The sequence below is a fragment of the Clavelina lepadiformis genome, chromosome 6 (genome assembly GCF_947623445.1).
Source record: "Clavelina lepadiformis chromosome 6, kaClaLepa1.1, whole genome shotgun sequence".
Lineage (NCBI taxonomy): Eukaryota > Metazoa > Chordata > Ascidiacea > Aplousobranchia > Clavelinidae > Clavelina > Clavelina lepadiformis.
In genome coordinates this window covers 714744-735537 of record NC_135245.1, presented here as the reverse complement: position 1 = coordinate 735537, position 20794 = coordinate 714744, and the positions used below count along the sequence as shown (strand labels likewise).

The 20794-nt window shown below is 42.0% G+C and overlaps 3 protein-coding genes across 3 annotated transcripts; all 3 read right to left on the bottom strand.

The window, feature by feature from the left end:
* Positions 1 to 713: 713 nt before the first annotated feature.
* Positions 714 to 4230, bottom strand: LOC143463316 (2-aminoethylphosphonate--pyruvate transaminase-like). Its single transcript, XM_076961777.1, has 8 exons — positions 4017 to 4230; positions 3515 to 3698; positions 3225 to 3357; positions 2901 to 3123; positions 2634 to 2784; positions 2369 to 2536; positions 1101 to 1267; positions 714 to 977 (listed from the first exon to the last, which is right to left on the bottom strand). Exons 1-8 carry the CDS (start codon positions 4126 to 4128, stop codon positions 817 to 819), a joined length of 1299 nt encoding a protein of 432 aa, XP_076817892.1. The 5' UTR covers positions 4129 to 4230; the 3' UTR covers positions 714 to 816.
* Positions 4231 to 5215: 985 nt separating this feature from the next.
* LOC143461776 (uncharacterized) lies at positions 5216 to 14931 on the bottom strand. The gene is made up of 27 exons (XM_076959640.1): positions 14794 to 14931; positions 14431 to 14522; positions 13838 to 13997; positions 13575 to 13710; positions 13158 to 13441; positions 12879 to 13094; positions 12112 to 12303; positions 11922 to 12042; positions 11576 to 11831; positions 11383 to 11495; positions 11105 to 11276; positions 10744 to 10879; positions 10444 to 10586; positions 10218 to 10372; positions 9938 to 10047; positions 9527 to 9673; positions 9345 to 9459; positions 9058 to 9212; positions 8648 to 8847; positions 8045 to 8287; positions 7687 to 7807; positions 7370 to 7530; positions 7006 to 7236; positions 6500 to 6673; positions 6241 to 6433; positions 5968 to 6122; positions 5216 to 5604 (listed from the first exon to the last, which is right to left on the bottom strand). The coding sequence occupies exons 1-27, from the start codon at positions 14798 to 14800 to the stop codon at positions 5299 to 5301; spliced, it is 4494 nt and encodes a 1497-aa protein (XP_076815755.1). The 5' UTR covers positions 14801 to 14931; the 3' UTR covers positions 5216 to 5298.
* A 249-nt stretch (positions 14932 to 15180) lies between these two features.
* Positions 15181 to 19756, bottom strand: LOC143461777 (integrator complex subunit 13-like). The gene is made up of 13 exons (XM_076959642.1): positions 19513 to 19756; positions 18961 to 19143; positions 18459 to 18640; positions 18286 to 18366; positions 17890 to 18124; positions 17372 to 17531; positions 16817 to 17112; positions 16553 to 16744; positions 16348 to 16487; positions 16103 to 16261; positions 15822 to 15931; positions 15570 to 15750; positions 15181 to 15506 (listed from the first exon to the last, which is right to left on the bottom strand). The coding sequence occupies exons 1-13, from the start codon at positions 19621 to 19623 to the stop codon at positions 15362 to 15364; spliced, it is 2175 nt and encodes a 724-aa protein (XP_076815757.1). The 5' UTR covers positions 19624 to 19756; the 3' UTR covers positions 15181 to 15361.
* Between the last annotated feature and the right edge of the window lie 1038 nt (positions 19757 to 20794).

The window sequence follows — 20794 nt, the reverse complement described above, 5'->3', positions numbered from 1 at the left end:
TTGGTTGTCCGAAAACATTATTAGTTCAACATTTTATCGTGAAATTCTGTCGATCCTGGCAGAAAGAAAATTATTATTATACCAACAACAATAATATTTTCATGCGGCTTGGAACTAACTCATCTTTGACACTTTCATGAGTCCGTGATCCATTCCTTTTGGTAAATATCATCTCCACAAAGTAAGATAACGTCGTATATTTTTAAAAATGATTACCACTATGATTACCATGATGACCACTTCTTTGGTTGCCATGCGCTGGTTTACTCTTATCCAAGAAAACAGGGCGTTGGTCATGAATTTAAACCAACTTGTATCAAAAGTTGGAGTTTGTTGCAGAGGCACGAGGGATAATAAGGTTCGTGGTAAATATGAAGTCAGACATCATTGTGCTGGTGATCTTGTCAGCTGCTTCAGTGAAAGCGCCGACGTCTGAAGAATATCTGTCTGCATTTTTATCACGTGAGTACTTTGATTAAAAATATTGCTCAATGATTAAATTGAAATCTTGTAATCTTATACTCTATAACAGGGGTGGCCAAGCTGCGGCTCTTTAATGAATTAGCATTGTTGTTTGTCTACAACTCGAGCTTCTTCCTCTCCAACGGTCAGAGACAGGAAGCAGGATGTTACGCTTCAAGAACAGTTTGTTCAAATGGAAAAGTTAAGACGAAACTTTCTTGGGAGCAGCGTATCCGAAACCAAAATTTAGGTGGCTTCAATTTTTTTTTATTTCATTGCAATTTTTATTTTTATTTTTTTAAGAAAAAACAAAACCAGCGCAGAAGTTTGAGGTGAAACAGCGGGAATATGACATCACAGAGGGCGATTGTCCATCGGAAGATTGATTCCCATGTCGGAGCAAACCACTTCGATGCAATCCACAAGATTCTGCATGTCACGTGGATATAGATCGCCGATGCAGCCAATCCGGAACGAGTTAGGAAGATTTGTTCGTTCTGGGCAAATCACGTGACCTGCAAGTGACAAGGCCAAGTTTAAAAGTTGAAAAAAAATTCGGAAAAATCGGAAACATCTGCTAATCATCCAACCACGTGGGCGTATCGGTTGTTAATTGGCTGAGTGCAGTTACTGCTCACCTCTGTCGCTCAAGCGCTGATAGAACTCTTCAAATACGAAGAGCGGATTGAGCGGATGGACAAATGACGTAAGAAGGTATCCATTGGGATTTTTTTCGTCATCAATCAACTGTCGGAATCCCATCTTGTTCATTTCAGATTTCAAAATCGACGCGTTATCTCTGAATCTAAAGTAATCAACATAAAACTATTGGCTGTTACTATTTCAACCATGAAAATCGCACGGTAGAAGCTATTTCATAGTTTCTTGTCAACATAACTAAAATGTTATGTCGGTGTGACCTAAAAAAACTTAAAAATTCTCTTTAATTCAACTTCAGTTAAACACTAAACAACTTAAGTCGACCTTTCGCGTACTCATTCTCCTAAAGTCCTAAACGCTTATCTTTTCAACAGACTGCGTATTTAAGATGAAATAGTCACTTTGCAAAACATCTTAAGCAAAAATATTTAAAAGGGATTATTTATGACCATTTCTGGAGATGCAGTAGAGTTCTTATATAACGTCAATTCAGCTACAAGGTCACAATTTGCACGGTTCCGGCGGATGAACTTTTGCACCAAAGTTCGCCTAACACAGCATCGTCTACTCTTTAACATCAATTCGACTGTAACGGCACCATTTTGTTGTTCCCAGACGCATTATGTTCGTTTATATCGGCACTTAAAAGCCTTGGACGAGTTGTCTGCCACAAACGGTCGTCATCTTTTTATCTACTTCACATTCGTGCCAGCATTGTTTTGGCTGGGATAAGCCGAAAGTTTAATGAACAATGTCAAAGCCGTCAGTAAAGCGAACAATGGCGATTATGGCATCATAGTTAAATGTTTGGTATAACACGGGACTAAGTAGGTCTACAAGCATGTTCCAGGCCTAGGATAAGAATGAAAAAGTTTCGACCAAGGTCAAGTTGTTGTCTTTCACGCAAGCACGTCGTGGGTTGCAAATTGACAGAAAAAACAATTGAATTCTCGCAATTCACTCGGCAAAGAATTTCTCTTAAACATTGACACTAAACTTGATTACATTGGCAAATCTGGCTGGGTATAATACAATTCTTTGTTAAATCAAAAGACAGTGTTATTTAGAATGGTTTATAGTAATTCGTTTGTTAAGTCAATTTGTTTGCAATTCCCTAGTGGTGCCGTTACTACTGGCTACTGTAGTTTCCTTGAAGTCAGGATTATATTTGACGATTTGTGGTTACCACATTGGTGAAAATTTAGCGCTGGCCGGTAAACCGACCCGTAATCGCCGCCGCTTTCACCTTTTCGCCCGGCCTTCGACTCTTCCTTCCTGGATGTGTTCCAATAATGCTTCCTTGAAAGCCAGCATGGCGTGAGTGGGCGGTGTAAACTTGAATTGACCGGTTCCATCCAGTTCATCGCATTGATCGGCGACATCCAGCACCATACCACTGCCTTTTCCTCTATGCCTGATGGACACAAGTCATTTTAACAATGGAATAAGCAACTGAGTCAACAAAGCATTTTGAGAAAGCAGCTAGACTAGACTGGCAGATAGAAGCTCACTTTTGCAAAGTTTCTTTGTCTGCGACCACAAATGAGATGCCAGGGACGCTCTGGAGAGATTTGTTTGAGCAACTGATCAGAAAATCGATGTTGGTCATGCGAACAGGAATCGCCCCAAAACTCGTTACCGCGTCAACAAAGTACAAGCAATCTGATGTTGGGATAATGTCAAAAATTATCTGTTAAAGGTCATACTTCCTGGAATATCTCAATATATTGGTAGAATGTTTGTTTATTGATTGTTACGCCATAATACGTCATAAATACCTGGGGATATTCCCTTCACAACGCTTCCCATTTCCTCGACCGGATTGATCATTCCAGAAGATGTTTCGCATTGAACTGCCATGACCCCGATTATGTCATCGGCAGACGACAGACGTTGCTCCAACAAAGTGATGTCTTGGGAAATGACGTCACAATTAATGTTCAGTTTGTTGCAAAGTTGTCCGATGCGCTGACCGTAAATTCCATTGGCCATGACAAGCATCTGAACAAAGAAAGTCTCTAAATTAAATATACCTCGGACAATGATCTACACGAATATGGTGACGTCATAAATGTACAGCAAGGCGTTTGCACGCTTTTCACCTTTTTATCTTTTCGCGGAAGTACAGTTTGTAGCATCGCCTCCGTTGCCATGGTACCGCTTCCATTTAGGAGAACCGCCGTGTGACTATCGGAAGTGACGTTTGCAACTTGAAGCAAAGCTTGTCTGATAAATCTACGCGAATAAATAGAGAGCTAATCAGAAACTTTACCGGTATATGTGCTTCACATGTAACACTGTGGCAAGCAACAAAAAGATGGAAAACTATATACTAAGATCTGGCCATATATGCAAATACAGTTAAGTTTCCAGTAGATAATGAACTCCTCACTTTACAACGTAGGTGAAATCAGCGTGTCTTGTACCAACATCATGAAGCATTGCCCTCTTAACTCGGTCGCTCACCATCACAGGTCCGGGAGTGAAAAGCTTGCGGTCAATTCCACATTTCGTCTTATTTGTAGCTGTTTTGATGCCACCTTTTGTTTCTATCTTTTTGACGTCACTTGAATAGGCTGTTTTAAACCAATAATAGTGGTCGATTTTATTTTTTTTCTAACTTGGTAGAGTTTAAAAGCCTAGGTAATAAAATAACATGCTGCGATTTGTATCAGGCCTACGTAGGCTAAGGTGGCAAGTTCAGTACGACATAGGCCGGTACAGGTAGTTTAAATTTGGCTTTCAATGAAAAGATTGAAGGGTGGCTTAAAGCTCTGCTGCTAATTATAAACGCTGGCACCGCATGTACATAATGTTAACTGTCTTAAATTTCTTGCCTCACAAATACTGTATGTAAGCTACCGTAATGCCTTTCTTGACGTGGTCTTGCTTACCTCGGATAAGTTTCTGCTTAGGCTTGGACTGCTGCACTGGCTTGGGAAGATGACTGGCTGGAGTAATAAACCTACTTATACTCACCTTACTAAAGTTTGATACTAACGCCATTTTTATGAGTTATTTAATTTTTTAATACTCAATCGTAATTCGTAATAACATCACGTTGGGCTGCCTTACTTGCTAAAGTACATTTTCTTATGGTTAGATATTTATTCTTGTCTGAAAATTTAATTTGTATTAATACATTCTAAAATATTTCTATGATTTCACAATTAATGCGTTCGACTAGAGTTTGACGTAACAAAGCTCTTTATTACAGACCAATTTCCAATTTCATAACAGATATGAGTAAACTTTGTTCAGGATAAGGATAAGCAAACACAAAATAAAACACAACTGTTCCTGTTGCGGCACGGCATTATTTTAATCTTAATTGCGGGTGAATGCATAACTTTGCACTATGTTACATTATGGATTATTCATTTAATGCAGCTGTGTTACTATTAGTAACACGGAAATTTATCTTAAGTTATTTTGTCATGTACTGGCTTGTGGCTGCTGAGTATGTTAACATAGTTTTGTGAGAACAGGAAACTTGCTACATCTACGCCTACATCATGGAGCTACACTGTCACCGTTACTCTACAGTGCTTTATGATAAGCTTAGCCTACCTTCATAAACATATAATTTAATCCGTACCACAACACAGTTGGTGATACGCATGTCAAAAGAATATAATAAATAAAATATAATAAAATAGGAATTATCAAAAAGACATTGACGTCAGAAATACCGGGTTGTTTTCCTTCTCTTTCAGTGGGTGACATGGCTGTGACGAAGCCAGCCCAGAAGGGAAACAACGTATTTAAGACGCGTATTTAAAGATGCGACGTTTAGTTTTTGATGCTGCAGATGGAAAGCTTGGCGTTGATTCCTTGTCGCTCAAGCCCCGGTTACCGGAGCTTGCCTCTTGCGCAAGTTCCGATGGATGTACAATTCATATATTTACATATACATATATTGTTTGTTACATCGCCCGAATTTGGAACTCTTTTCCAGTCACCAGTAAGTTACTACTTCACAGAAGCAAGCGCCGTCAATGCCTTGCCTGGAAGTTAAGTGTTGATTAGGCTACCCTGCCTTGAATTAAGCTACATGTAATTAGGCTACACTGCCGTACAGAAAAACCTTAAACGAAGTAACTCACAAAGAGTAGTGTGTATTTTGTAAAAAACTTATTGAAAATTGTCAAGAATTGCATAAAATTTAATGTAGTTTCAACAAACAGAAGCAACGTAATTAATCGTGCTTCCAGCGTCAACTTGCGACGAATTTTTTTCTTTCTTTGATTTCGTTTTTTTCCGTGCAAGTTTTGATTCCGGAGCTTTGGGAAGATTCTCGAACGCTTTTCTGAAAGGTTTCTTCTCTGCTTCCTCTTTCGATTTGCTGGTCTGCAACTTCCGGATTGTGAACCCGGATCTTCTCACGATTCTCTTCTGAGCTATAGGAGGCGCCTTCACCACCTCAATGACGCCAGCTAGCGGCGGGGTACTCGACCGACTTGACGAGACCTCACTCCAGGCCTGCGTGATGTTGCGTGATATGAATGATCATGAAACATGAGAGATACAAATAATGGCAAGCATGACGTCGTACTTTCATATGCATGTATATCTTGCATGAGTTGCATGAACACCTGGTTTTTCTATGAAAGCTATCATGTCTATGAATGAAATGATTACATCATAAACACTCATATGAAAATCATATGAGCAGGGTTTCATGAAGTTTTAAAGTTGCTTAAACGCTTCTGAAAGTTAGCATAAATGTTTCGCTGAACGTTAGTGATGCGCTGGGTGAAGAAAAAACAACACGTCTAGTTAAGTAAAAGTTTTCAACTCAATTGTCAAAAGTTTCCAAACAAAGCGACACGCCTCGCCACCAACCTTCCACTGGATCCCGCTGTTGACAGAGAACGAGAACTCGATCCCCCTCATGTCGAATCGCGGTTGCTGGGAGGGGAGGTCGAAGACGACCTTCGGGTCGTTCATCTTCTGGAAAGCTTCCAACCGCCGCTTTTGCATTCGCTCTCCTTTCAGGACTGGTAAGCAGAAAAACAATACAAACGTGACGCAACGATGACGTCATGAATTAGTTAAGGCGTAATTGGCGATGACGCAATCACTGAATTATCAAAAAGACATTGTCGTCATAAATACCGGGTCGTTTCCCTTCTCTTTCAGTGGGTGACATGGCTGTGACGAAGCCAGCCCAGAAGGGAAGCAGCTCATTGAAGACCGTGTGTTGCGCGTCATCAAACAATGACGCAGTGTGCGGATCGCGACCTTTGTCTTCAACGAAAGCGTCCATCGCGCGACGAAGACGCTCCGCTGTTCCTGTCTTGATGTCAATCTGGAAGAAACAGTGATATCGCGATCATCCCATATCGCTGTATTTTTTTCGAATTGCGTAACTCACTTGCAGGGCCCTGTCCATCTGGGAATCGACGTAACAATCTCGAATGCTGATCACTTTCCGCTTCAACGTCACAATGTCGTGATCGTCGTGAAATGACGCAAGAAACTTATTCACTTCGATGTAGAACATGAGGTCATTGTGGATAAGGGGAAACCCCTCTTGCACGCCAAAACCCTGAAAAAAGGGCAGAACCTTTTACCCACCGTCATGTAATGAATGAGTGAGTTTAAATTGATTGGTGAGAAAGCATGATAAAGCTTTTTTTCACTATTTAGAAGAAGGCGCTCCCGTGATGGGTGAAAAAGTGGTCGGTCAGTTCAACCCATGTACGATTTAACCCAGGACCTGGGACATTTTAAGCCACAGATGTTGGTCGAGTCGTTCTGGGTTTGATCGTCTATGAGTTGAAATGACCTGACAGCGGGTAAAAGTTTAACCCTGAGCAGGTTGGAATTATAATGACGCTTCCACAGAAATCTGACACAAGAGTCGAACCAATTAAGCACCTGCAAGTATTTATAGAAATGCAGCAATTCGACTGGTAAGCTGCCCTCTTTAGCGCGATCTAGTGTTTTCAAAAACAAAACTTTGTGATCGCTAGTAGGCGTCTGTCTAGCTGAGTGTTTCCCCAGCGCCCTCCTGCGTTTACTGCTCGGCTTGAGTGTTAACGACTTGAGGGCGATCTCTGCTTTGTTTATGTGTTGGCTAAGGTCGCTGCGAAGGTCAAGTTTATATTCCTGACAATAAAAAACAAATAAATTTAACGTTTATTGCAAAAAAATCTCTTGTCTCTTGTTAACATTCAAGTAAGGGGCTTGTTTATATCGACCATTTAAATCCCAATATTTTTTGTAAACGCTAGATGGCTACCTTGAGCAAGGTTCCAAACCCCAGAGAGAAATTTGCAGCCGCTTGATCTAAGCTTGGCATGACGTAATCCTGAATTTCCCGGATCGAGTTATCTGTAGGATTGGGAAGTTCGCGGAAAAGCGCAGCGGAACGCTCCGTCGGCATCGCGATCTGCTTGGGGCCTGCAAATAAGCAACAAAATTAAATGGGCCGGAGTCGATCTGATGGACAGGAAAAATAAAGACTTTACGAAGAATAGAAAGAGAATTTTCCACTCTTCCAAATCACAGTCTGAGATGCAAGAATCCCAGGATGGAAACATCCCGCATCAAACTCACCGGAGGAGTGGATGTAAGTCCGGGCCAGCTCCGTGGCAAGCACTGTGCGTCGCTCCACTTCAGTTGCCGGGATCGACATGAGAGCGTCACAATGGACGAACATCTGCATCACGTTCTGAACCTACGAACGTAATACGACGGTTTATTTGGTTTGATGCGTTATATTCAGCACATCAACCGCTAGCTTTCTATTCGTAACGCGATTGTATTTCAAGTAAACATACAGTTTATTGCGGTCTCTTGCACGTACCCTATGTAAGGCGAGGACAATTATCTCATCACTTTCTACTGCTCATGAAAAGTTGATGATTCATGATCACGAGATAGGTTCATGTTCGTTCACGTGAAACGAGCTCACCTCTACGCTTTCACATTGTGAAATGTATTTCCGCATGAAGGTGTACAAGAGCTTATTCTCCCTGATTTCTGCAAACGTCATCCTGTTGGGATGCTGATTCATCATTGTCTTCTTCTTTTTATTCTTTCTTCTCTTTTTCTCTTCCTCGCTGCCTTCTTCCCCTCTCTCGTTTTCATCTTCTTCGAGCTCTTCCTTTTCCTGTTTCCCTTTCTCTTCTTCGCTCCCAGGCAAGATAAACTGAACCTGCATGACCCAAGACCCGGAAATCATGGAAAGATTTCGCCAAACTTAAGACTTGATCAGGCAACTTTCAGACATTAACTGTTAATTTTCTGCCGTATTTGCAAAATTATAAATTTTCAGGAACTTTTTGAAAAATTTAAGAGACGGTTTCAGTCCCATAAACACTTTTAAGAAACAATTTTCCTGATTTCACAACAATTCCACAGACGTTACCAACATAAGTGGTTGATATATTTATCTTCTAAACCTATAATCCGGCGGGTTTTATATCACAAAAAATGCGCATGTTGGTTCGATTTCACTTATACGGAAATATCCAGGAATTTATTGGCCTGCCATGTCTGCCAGCTTCCATGTTACCTTTGTCGCTAGGTGTCCTTTGGCTGCTGCGGTGGTTCCCCTGGTTTTTAACACCTTCTTCGCTGCAGCAACTTTCTTCAGTGGTGGTCGCTGTGGCTTTTTCGCGCCCTTTTGTCGAATGGAGCTCGCTAATTGGCGGATTCTCTCGACGTCATAAGAGTACATTGTGCTCGCAGAATCGGTCTCGGTTGAGTCATCTTCTAAAAGAGTTGAAAGGAATAATTTTGATTGGTAAAATGCTGTATTGAAGAAATTACAAAAATTTCCAGCACAACCAGGCCAGCTACAATCACATCAACTCAAGATTAAAAGCGAGTTTAAGAGCAAAAGATTGAAAGTCAAATTCGGGGAAAATATCAATCGAACTCGGAATGTTTCGGTTCCAGTTTGTGTGCAGAAGACATATCAACCTGAGTAGTAAGGTTGAAAGTTGCTGAAAGTGGTCGCCGACTCGCTCAAGGACTCGTCGTCAGCTTTCTTGCAAACGTCGTCGTGCAGGGGTGTTTCTGGGGTCTCGCTGGTCGGGGCCTCGGTAGGGGACTCCGGTTTTCGACCCGTTTTTGACCTGAAATTTTAGCAACGTGACATTGAGGAGAAACATTTTAACAAAGTGATCAAAAATTTAATTTCTTGAAAACGTGAAGCTCCAAAAACGTAAAGTTATAGAGTGCGTGTTTCCATGACAACGACATCTCACTGATGGTAGGCTGCTATCTCGTGCTTCCTGTATCTCTTCAGACAGGCTGACGTCACTGCCACGGCGTGTTGCTTCACCTGACGAAAGAGCGACGACGAAACAAAACCTGTTTGTTCTGCAATAATACCATATATGACGTCATAAAAGGCTTGAGCTTGGATAACCGACAAGTACCAACTCACGTGACCGAGGAGCGGTTGCGTCTCTGAGTGCTCGCTGTAGCGAAGAGAGCGATGTCGTCAACTTCCTGGGTGGTTTGACGTAGAGGGGAGAGTCCCGGATGAGGAAGGTTTGGTAAAGAGAGTAGGCTTCAACGGCGTTGAGTAAAACTGGGAATTATAGCAAAATTTTATGAGCACGTTGGACAGAAAATATCAAAGATATCTGTGACAAATCTTGTGTTGATCGAAACCTATCGCACGCAGAACGAGCACTGGAGTGAGAACAAGGAAAAGTATTGTTTATTATATCCAGGAAAATAGTTATATTTTCTATTGTTTTGCTTTGACTCCAGTGTTTGTTCCACCCATGAGTACCAATAGGTGGACCCTGCTGGAAAAATTGTCCAAGTTAGAAAGAGCACATGATGGCACCTGAAGCTTGCCCTGTGTTGTTAGAAGGCCGCTTGTCCGCGCTCTGGTCGATGAGGTACTCCAGACTCATCAGGAAGGCGTAAGTGTTTCCGACTTCTTTCGGTTCGTGCCTGTGAACAGCTTTAATAAGAAATAATTGTTTTGCCGATTAAATTGCCAAAATTGTAGAAGCGAGATGCCTGGAATATTAAAATTCTGACCTTTGACCAACATCTGGTGGGAGTGGCAAAACACTGAAACGCTAAAATTTAGTGAATTGTCGAATTTTCAAGAAAATCACCTGCGAGTGTAATTTTGAAATGGAAACCCTGCCTCTAATTCCGCCTCCAACGCACGAAGCACCGTGTGCAATGAGCCGGAACGGGCTGACATCACGCGTATCTGTGACGTCGATGGTCTTGCAGCAGTGGCGGCGGCGACCTGGGCGGTAGCGGACTGAGAAGAAAATTTCGAAGTCAGACCAAAGTCACAAATCGTCCATTGTGACGTAATAGAACCACCCCCACCTCGAGAGTCTGCATCGTGAGTTCATCTGGGGTCGCTTTGTCAGGGAAGTTCACGAACCCGACACTGAGAAGAGGTAAACACGGTATAGTAGGGCGAGGGATTACCGGGTTATACGCGAAGGGGTCCTCGTCGTCCCAAATCCCTGTTGTGGGGGCGCAAAATGACCAAATTTTATTAAAATTTCAGGCAGTTTCTTGCAAAAGATTTTAAACGGTAAAACATGGGATTCAAATCCGTAGAAAACAGGGATCCAAGATTCAGGGATTTCCCTCAATCAGGACCAGGACGTTGAATCTCACCTGTGGCGAGGCTGTTCTTGAACTTTGGATCCGATCTTTTATGAATCACGAATCTGGGCAACCAATAGGATCGCAGTCTTCGTAATACGTCATACTGAGCGCGGGAAAAGACACGATAACTCAATCCTTGATTTGCCTTTGGTTGAAAAAGATTAAAAGATTAAAAGATTGCAAGAAAAAGATTTTCACAAAATATTCAGAAATACAAAAATATAAGCAGCAACATCTTGAAGCGTTCCCTGAAAATTTAAAACACAAACAGCCGCGATGTCGGCAACCTTACATCGATGTAGTATTTGGTTAAACTTTCGTTTTACTTGTTGGCGGTATTGACGATATAACTATGATTGTGACGTCATACCTGCGCCTCTCTTATCTGTTCTGTCGCTTCCGAAGTCAAAGAGAATTTGTAGCGATCCAGAATATTACGAAATAACCGATGACGTTTCAAGCGGAGAGCGCTTTCGTCGCTGTCGGGGTGACCGCTAGATGACGCTAGCACAAGTTCTGATGAAAGACCAGAAGCAGGTCGCCTGGAAAATTAAATTTTTTAAAAATTGAAACAGGGATATAGATCGTCAGCTGGTTAATAAGTACAAAGTAAATTTCCATTAAACTGTCAATTAAGTTCTCGCTCACGCTTCAAATCGCGTCACGGAGTCTTTGAACTCCTCCGTGTCCAACCAAAACTCGAACAGGTTTTGACCGGGGGTTCCCCGTAGAAATCGGACAAAACTATCCATTCCAGATTTCTGAGGAAAATTGGAAAAAATTGAAAGTTTTTGTGACAACGAAATTAGCATTATGACGTCATGGCTGGACGTGGACAAACCGTTCTGAAAATTCTTTCTTTGATGTGCTGCAGCGACATCGAGTGGACTTTTTCGATTGTCGCTATTTCCGTTTCTGTTTCCTCACAAGAGGAGTCCCGATCGTCGAAATCTAGAACTCCTTCCTCGTCGTCGAAATCGTCGTCTTCGTCATCGATGACGTCATTCGTTTCGTCGTCATAGGTGAATTCGTCATCAGCTTGTTCGTCAGCTGTTTTTGACGTGTTCTGTGTAGTTGTGTCGATCTCGGTACTTGACCTTTCAAAAGTCGCAATGGCCATTGAAATGATCGGAAACTACTATTATTACGTAAAAATCGATTCATTATGCGGCAATTGGGTCACTTACTCGGCGGCTATGCGGACCATGGGGCCCTGGGTTCGAGTCTTTGGTAAGACGATGGTCGCCCTGTGGGGCTTACTTGGGGACTCTGCCGTCCTAAGCGCGCTCTTCCCCTCGTACTTGGAGTCTATGTAGGTTTAATTGTTACGTTACACTTGACTACAATAAACGTATTGTGACGTAACATAGGACCTACCTCCGTTAAGCAGAATCCAGGTTGGCGAAGCTGGGGTGAGGTAGCCGTCGCCAGGCAACGACGATGACGTCATAGCCGTTTTACTTCTGGACCCAGCGGTCCGGGTGCTGTACCCCTCCTCACTCTCCCATCGCGACCCCACGCCCAGGGTGTCGGCACGAGTCGCGATTGTTCGCGTTTTTTCGCTCATGCCTGAGGTCAAAGGTGAAATGTTCGTTATTTTTCCAGTAGTATGTTGCAAATCATAATGTTGCCATCAGGGTTGAGCCATTCGGGTATCGGACTCACCGTTTAAAACAGAAATAACCCTAACTTCCATATTCGGTTGTGGTTTGCTATAGTCGATAATTTTGCTTAAATATTTGAACTCATAATAAAATTGGTTCAAAACATTCGATCAAAGAGAGATCCTTGTTTATAAGAAATTAAACCCGCGCGTTAAAACCTGTAATAGTAGTTTGGTCTGGTTTGCTGGAAACCCTAGAATTCATTGTTCCATTGTGATGAACACAAAGGGCGAAAGATTATCACAGTCACTTCTCTTTTTATCAAACACTAAGCTATTATTACGTCACATTCCATCAGTGTTATCACGCCAAACATTAGGATTTTGAGTAAACTGCGGTTTAAATCGCAAAGATATTTAGCCAAGTATGCAAAAATTGAAACATTCTAACATCTTTCCATGACGCGCTCGTTGTTGTGCAACCACAACTGCAACTCACTAGTTCATATAAATAGACATTTAAACAATATGAACTTCTCACCACTCTGTGCGTAGTCGACGGCGGCAGTGCCCAGACCCGAGTCGGACATTAGGTTCGGTCTACTGCTTTCTGATTGGTCAGGCCTCCTGGAGGAAGGCGATGTGATTGGATACCGTCGTTTGTGCGTGCACGGTCGCTTAGCAACCATCCTGTTGTCGATGCTGCTGCTTTCAGTTGCAGAAGTCTCGTACAAAGCTGTGGCCGAAAAAGTTCGCCCTGAAAAACGACAAAAAATTCAAATAAACAACTGAAAACGGAAGAATTACTGTATGTTTTTACCTAATCCCATGTTGGGAGGTAAACTGAATGCTTTGCTGGCAGGTCTCGGGATGGTGGTGAATTTATCGCTGGTCACTTCCGCCCAATCGATCGACGATTGATCATCGAGGCTTGTTAGTGCTCTCAGCGGGGATTCGTTCCTTCCAGTCCCGCTGATCATAGACGTTGTGGTGGTGTATCCTATAGAAAGACGACTGTAGCCTCTGATGCGGCTGCTACCACGTCGGGGATCGAGTGGACGAACCAAAAGCTTACAGAGTTTCAACTCCCGGTACATTTGAGTTCTGACAAACAAATAGATACCAAATTTTGTCAACAGAGACTCCAAAGCATTTTTGATGTGGAAGTGCGTGACGTCATTGACACCGGTATAACTGTCACGTCATAGACTTTCGCGTGTTACGTCACAGAACTTACTCTGTGAAAAAAGGAAGACGATACTCCTTCGCCCAGTTGATCAACCTTTCCCTTTCGTCATCTTTCGCGGCGTAAATTGGCCCCGTTGCCCCATTGGCGCGACCCCCTGCCGTAGCGGTCCCGCCGGGTATAATCCCTAACAATGTGATGGAAACATAAAAAGTTTAAACGGGAATTTTTGAAATAGAAACTCGATCAAATTCCGGAATAAAAATCTCGTATTTCCCAACACTCATGTCTTGATGACGACAAAGTTATCTCACCCCCTTGACCTCTTCCGCCGTTGCTGTGCCGCGAGAAAATTCTACTGACGTCATCAGCACCATCCTGGTTATCGCAAATGGGGGCCACAGGAGGGGTTTCTTTCTCCAGGTCGTGGAAGGTCCCCGTAAATCGACTGTAACATAAACGCTGCGGGAACGCCTGAGCAAACAATGGTATTTGATGACATCATAATCGTCTTTATGATAGGAGATATTAATACAAGTTATGGCAGATTTATTGATTATGACGAAATACTAATATTCTACAACAGGCAAGTTTCAAACGGGCCGAGTAGCGATGAGTAAATAAACGGACAAAGAAGCTTCGATGGTGCTTTGCTTTCAAACAACTGGTCTCTATTTATCACCTTTGTGCTCGTTATGTTGTCATACTATTGATTATTTCGTCATAACCAAACCACATTGGCCAACTACTGTTGAATTTCTTTTGTTAAAGTTATGTTTCTTTCATTAAAACACAAAGCTTTGAAAAGAAACCTTTTCAAAAAATCTTTTCAAAGAATAAAAATTTTTCGCACTTTTTACATCTCATATAGTTTTGCGTCACGAAAGACCATTATGACGTCACTTACCGGAAATGTGAGAAACTTGTTGAAATATTCGAGAAATAAATCGTCGCAGGAAAGCGACTCCTCCAAGGAATCTGACGTCACAATATCAATACCTAGAAAGCAACAAAATCTTGAGGGTTGCCAAGATTACTTATTAACCAACAAAAGGTTGATTGTTGGCGCTGGCAACGGGTTCCATGAAATACATATGACAAGGGTTAGATTTTGAATAAAGAAAACTTAAACACCCAAACTGACAACTTAATTTTTTTCCCAGAAAAACTTTTACAATTTGACGCAAGATTAAACCCGCTAGACCTTGACCATAATACCGCGCAGCAAAATTCTAAACAAAGATTTTATTGAAGAAACCGGAAGAGTTACTTTTCATGACGCTGGATTGTTCAAATCTTGCCTCCAGGAAGACTCAACTTGATTAACTTCTGCATCTACTACCGATCAACGTAAACATCTTGTATTCACAATCTCACGCTCACTGCTGACTAGAAGGGTGGCGACTAAATAACACTTCATTGTTTTGTCACAATCATTCTCCGACTACCAGTAAAAAGAAGACTATTACGTCACAATTCAAAGGTTATAGTAATTTCCAATGTAACTCCAGCGTCATTTAGCGGTGTTATTGTAATGAAATTTCAACCACAAATGGCGCCATAAAACAACTCTGCAGATCGACACAGCCATGAGACGAATGGTGAATGAGCTGTGCGGCCTGCTCTACATTCAACTCTACTGTTGATTCGTCAAACATTTCCACAGCACAGTGTATTAAAAATTGACGATTGTGACATCATAAACACCATGGTGCGTTGAAAAGTGTTTTCTATCAAAAGCATTCCTTTCAGTTTGACCTTCCACCTCCGCATAAAGGTCAAAGTTCATCTACGACTGTGACACGAAGCGACGCGTTTACCCACATCCTCTTGTGACGTCACTGTGGGTAAGGTTTCTGCGTTTTCTTCGCCATCTTCGGCTTGGACCCCTGGGGGGTATTTCTTCCACTTCTGCCCCCCTCTTCTCGGGTGCCTCCGCCCGTCCCTGATCTGTGGTGGCCCTGGTACCGATGGTGTCCGTGCCTGGGAACAATTATTACGTCATACTGAGGATTTCGTATCATAATGACGAGTGAGGGGAATTACCTGGATGTCTGCCTATCCTGGTTGGCGGGCGTGTTCTGGGCGTTGTTGGGGTCTTCTTCGAAGTTGGGGTAGAGGACCGCTTTGTTGCCATCGCTGGCCAGTCGTCCGTAAAACTCAACGTGTCTTTGTGAATTCGTGTTCTCCACCCGCTGCGTCCACATACTCAGTAACGATTGTGTACCTGACGTAATAATGATGTAATTATGACGCCATATTTTGCCATTATGACATCATTAATTTTGCGGACGCCACCTTTCTGCGGACGGATCCTGGCTGAGGATTCGTTTTCCGTCTTCGACTTTTTCAGAGGAGGAGGAGACTCCGGGGATTCGTAGATCTCGTTTGCTCCCGACCTCACGTTGCTATAACAACAAAACAAAATCAATCGCAGAATCCTGACAACGCCGAATCGTGTAGGAGGCAAAAAATGACAAAACCGCTAGTTCGCTGGCTCCAGCAGGAAACACGCTTTGAATGTCGACTTAATAGTGACGTCCTCCAAACGTCATAAACGACACGAGCGAACCTCCCACCTCTTCAGTTTGTCGACGGAAGAGCTCGTCCTGGAGCTCTTGCCTTTCCCGATGCACTCAAGCATGCAGTCAAGGATGTCCATGTGCTTCGATGACGTCGACGAGTGAGCTCTCAGCAAATCCTCCAACTCCCTCCACATCGATTTGTATTGTTCCTCTCTATGACGTCATAAGAGATTTATTATGGAAGTGAAGATTTACAAATTGCGAGTGAATAAAGAAGCCGGCAATAACGCCATTATCACCTCTTCGATTGTTTGTTGATTCCACGGCTTAAACTTCCGGCAGAAGTGACCAATGGCAACGCAGCACCATCCCGCTCTAAACCAATCAAATTGTAGATGACCCGTTGACATTGCAGCACGTCATCAGGTGTCAGATTTTCCTATAATAACGTCACAAACTAAGATGAATTAAAAAAACGTCACAATCGATAAAGGTCAATAATACCTTGACAATGGCCTCTAAGAGGGGATCCACCGTCTTTGCCAGGTTAAAAATAATCGACTTGGAATAAACCAGCGGCCAGTATCTAGTCCTTCTATCAAGCTTGGCCATGGCTCCATCTATTGGCAAAGTTCCACTCTTCACACGACCACCAAGTGGCAGTAAGTGATTGTGCTTTATGATCTCGCCGAAGTCCTACAAAGTATTGGGAAAAGAGACTTGACAGAAAAAAACTCGAAGGACAAACATTGACAAAATTTCTCTCACACTGATCCTGTAATCCTTGACTTTTCCGCCTGGGCCATCCGATATGTTTGGTGGGTCCTCAAACGGGGGCCGAAAAATCCCCAGTGCATGGAGGAAAATATCCGAACCCCGACACGAGATCATGTGGGTCATCTGACGAGAGCCCCCTGATCCAGCAGCGGCCCCATCTGGTCGATTGTTCCAGTGTTCAAGAGAAACCGATCGGCCATTGAGTAGAAAGTTGGTCAAGCAGAGGGACGGTCGACTGTTGACGTCGACCGGACTGACTCTGGCTGCCCCGGTACAATGATAAAGCTCTGATAAAAAAACGACACTAATGAAGTTAAGATGAGGGTGTGCACTCGCACTTCAGAGAATTGCATGAAGTAGCTAGAAAAATAGCCAGGCAAAACAACACATGGAATTGACCACGTACAACCTTAAACATTACACAATAACTTGGAAGCACTTAGGTGAGGAAGCAGAGCAAATTTTCTGCGATAAATTAAATGTTGAAAAAGTTTCTTTGGCTCTTACAATTATTTCACAACAAGCACACGCACATCAGCTACGCACCGTTGTAGTTAATTTTAGGAGTTCCCCACTTCAGGAGCATCGTGGAGGAAAGTTCCCCGTCCCACATCGAGTGTTCTGATTCCCTGATCGCTGTTCCAGGCAACCGACGATGTAGTAGCAGCACGTCATAGTTTGCCGAGCTGTTGGCGTGTTGCTCTTCCTGTTTTGGCAGTTTTATCATTAGCTTTCGTTCAACGGTCAGTTGTATGTATAGTGTCCACACCACTCATTTCTTATTGGTTGCGCATAATAATCAATACTTTTTGGAACTAACAAACCTGCTAGTGAGCATTTTATCAATTTTATGTGGTTAATAGTTTAAGTTAAGATGAGACAAGTTCAAATTAAACAACCTTATTTGAGAAAATTCATTTTAAATGGATGATTAGAGCTTGTGAAGGATACTAGCAAAAATGTTTTTAAATTTATGAAATACAAGACAGTAACTGACTTGGATTGCATTCTTCGTCATAATCAATAAGACAATGCAACTAATTGCAAAGCAATGGTCGCTCTACCTTCATCGGAATGCCGGTTATACTCGTGACGGAGAGATCAAAGTGACGTTGCACGAGATGTAGCAGCCTGTTTGCGATCGCTATTCCATGACGAGTTGCTTTCACATCTTGAGCTTCGACTAAAACTTTTGGATTCTTTGAAGCTGGAGTTAAACTATGCTCAGTTATGGCGGAATTGCTCCCAAATGGCTTCACGTGGATAATGACCAGCTCGAGACTGTCTATCGGCAACATTCTTTAAACAAACATATCAGCTGTAGCGATATATGTTAAACAAAACCATAGAAAGTTGTAACTTAGCAACACAACTAATCAATTTCACCATAAATTTATAAAGCTTCAGATTTGCAAATAATCGTTTCGAGAAACCTTACAAGAATATGCACAATTGCTCACCCTTCATTTGTAGATGCAGATTCACAATGTTTGTTAACGGCATCACACGCACAATCTACAATTGTTTTGAGGTGAACATCGCTAAAAATACATCACACAGCATCAATAATGATTGTGATGTCATAATAAACATTACGGCAAATTTTATTTCTTTGAACTTAATCACGACTCACTTTTTCAGTTGTGTGATGCAAACAATGCGTCCTCTGTTGGAGACAGAGGATCCCGATGAAAGAAGTTTGTTCTGAGCAGAGGTTTGTTGAGCAACGGCTCCAACAGCAGATACCAAACCCACCATAATATTGCCATCAGCTTTTTTTAACGGTGGACCTACTCCAGATAACGATTTCATGAGCTGCATACAAAAAATGTAAATATATCCTTGATACTTTTGACAGTGAAAACTTTTAAAGGTATAGAAAGTGTTGTATTGCGATGGATTGTAAATGCAAGAAGTGTCACACTAATTAGAACCAGGTTAAGAACTGCTTCTATGATCTCTGTCCTTTCAATCTCAAAACAGTTGTGCAGAAAAAAATAAGCCAAACATATAATGATAAATATACAACATTGATTCAGATAACATGAATTTATCAAACCAGATGTAACCAATACTCACGTTTAAATTTACTTTAAATTAATTGAACAGTTTTCTAAACCAACTCACAAACTTACATGATTAAGATTCTGCTCCTCTTTATTCCATGAGTTAAGAAACCTTGCTGACGTGTCGCCAACCACAAAGCGAAGCAACTTATTGTGAGGAAAAATATCCCAGACAATCCGGCAATATTCACACAGCGCCTCGATGCTGCTCGTCCACAATGACTTAGCAACAGGAGCTAATGGAACCACGCCCTGGGGAGGGAACAAAAGATTATTATTTGTTATCAAAATAAAAGTTTTCGAATTACAATCATCGGCCACAGCCCAGCGGTGTAGTTTTTGAAGCAACAGGGCTTTACAATCATAGTGCCACTGGGTACCGGTATTGAACATGGGCTGTGCCATTGTAAGTCCGAAGCTTAGACCACACGGCCGCAAAGCCGACAAACACACAGAGGTTAGCTGGTTAACCAGGACTTAAGGAACGAGCTATTGTTACAATGGTTTGGTCGTGCAAAATACTTTTCTCACTATCAGAGTTAAAATTAATTAAACCATTTACCATCAGACTGGATCTCAGGAACTAAAAAGACTTTTAAGACTGCTGTAGCTGAACTATACCTGTGGTCTTGACTTTGTAGCAATGTCATATTCAACCATTTGCTTTGATGATTCTCCCATGGCCGGTCCATGGTCAATAAGAAAAACAGTTTTATGGTCACTATCGGACATTTTGGAAGTCTGGAGAAATTCTGCTCTTACACAGACTGACAGGTGCACACTTGCCTATTATTTGTATTTATGTAATTATGTATATCTTACATTTCATCTCTTTAATTGATATAGCTGCACAGAAGACAAAATGCAGCTCAAAAATATGCAGTAAATTTTGGCTCACAGCAGGCAGCTTGAAAGAAAATATTTCATTTTGTCAGAAAAATTGGTCTAGTGTAGATTGGTAAAACCAAATGACGACACAATTGGAGTAGATGGGCCTGTTTAGAAAGTTTTTATGATATAACGGAGGTCTCTGACGTGGCATAACAAAATCTTGCCACAAAAACTAAAAGCCAACGGTTTAGGCGGAAAACCCATATTGACGTAAACCATCTTAGACCCTATAATTGTTTTGGTATATAGGCCTATCTGCCTGCACTAAAACGCAAGCTTTCCATACAGGTTGCAGCCGGCAGGGGTCTATGGCTAGTAGGCCTAGTTTATAAAAATGCATCATGTCAGGTGGTTATTCAATTCAGCAGTAAACCCTTAAAATGATATCATTCACCAGCCTTAGTTTTGAACGAGCAGTTGGAAGCAGACACAAAGACTTTGGGATGTGTGTGTCAAGTTTGGAGGCGGGGTAGTAACCGAAAGAGCAGGTGCTGTAACCTGCTATTGGTTTCTGCTCAATGATTGACAGGCTGCTGTTCGTGACGTAACACCAAGGCTGCTCACCGTGACGTAACCAACAGCAGCCCTCCCATTGCTGGAGTACTGTAGTAGTACTCTGCTACTCTTATTAGAAAAAAAGTGCACAAAAGAATTTATTATATTCATTTAAGTACCCAAAGTGTAATTTACATTAACAAAGTAGCCTACTGATATTGTAGCACATATTGATTTGCTGATAGTATCTTTATTTTGTAGTATTGTTTATTTTTGCCCCTTGACCGTAGGACATGTGCAGGTACGGACGGTAGGCCAACTTTGAAAGTAGGCTATGACAGTTGTTGACAACAAATCGTGCGTTCACTGAAGCCTTAATTCTTTGTTTGTTTATTATAACTTGCACCAGCTTTTCTTCTTTATTTATTGTAAATCGGGGTTCCCTTTCATGAACCTCTTGGGTGCGTATCTTTTCTTGGAATGATTTTGAATAAAGTTCTTAAAGGTTTAGCATCAA

Bases quoted from the DNA above. Each gene is read 5' to 3' on its own strand.
- LOC143461777 (XM_076959642.1), bottom strand. From the start codon at position 19,623: ATGTCCGATAGTGACCATAAAACTGTTTTTCTTATTGACCATGGACCG. The intron at 17,532-17,889 runs GTAGAGCGACCA...CTGCCAAAACAG, and splicing joins TAACCGGCATTCCGATGAAG to GAAGAGCAACACGCCAACAG. The intron at 16,488-16,552 runs GTATTATTGACC...ACGTTATTATAG, and splicing joins TCTTAGAGGCCATTGTCAAG to GAAAATCTGACACCTGATGA.
- LOC143461776 (XM_076959640.1), bottom strand. The intron at 10,373-10,443 runs GTGGGGGTGGTT...TTTTCTTCTCAG, and splicing joins TCACGATGCAGACTCTCGAG to TCCGCTACCGCCCAGGTCGC. The intron at 9,460-9,526 runs GTGAGTTGGTAC...GTATTATTGCAG, and splicing joins CGCAACCGCTCCTCGGTCAC to AACAAACAGGTTTTGTTTCG.
- LOC143463316 (XM_076961777.1), bottom strand. From the start codon at position 4,128: ATGGCGTTAGTATCAAACTTTAGTAAGGTGAGTATAAGTAGGTTTATT. The intron at 2,537-2,633 runs GTGAGCTTCTAT...TGTGTCCATCAG, and splicing joins GACAAAGAAACTTTGCAAAA to GCATAGAGGAAAAGGCAGTG. The intron at 978-1,100 runs GTGAGCAGTAAC...TGTCACTTGCAG, and splicing joins TCAGCGCTTGAGCGACAGAG to GTCACGTGATTTGCCCAGAA.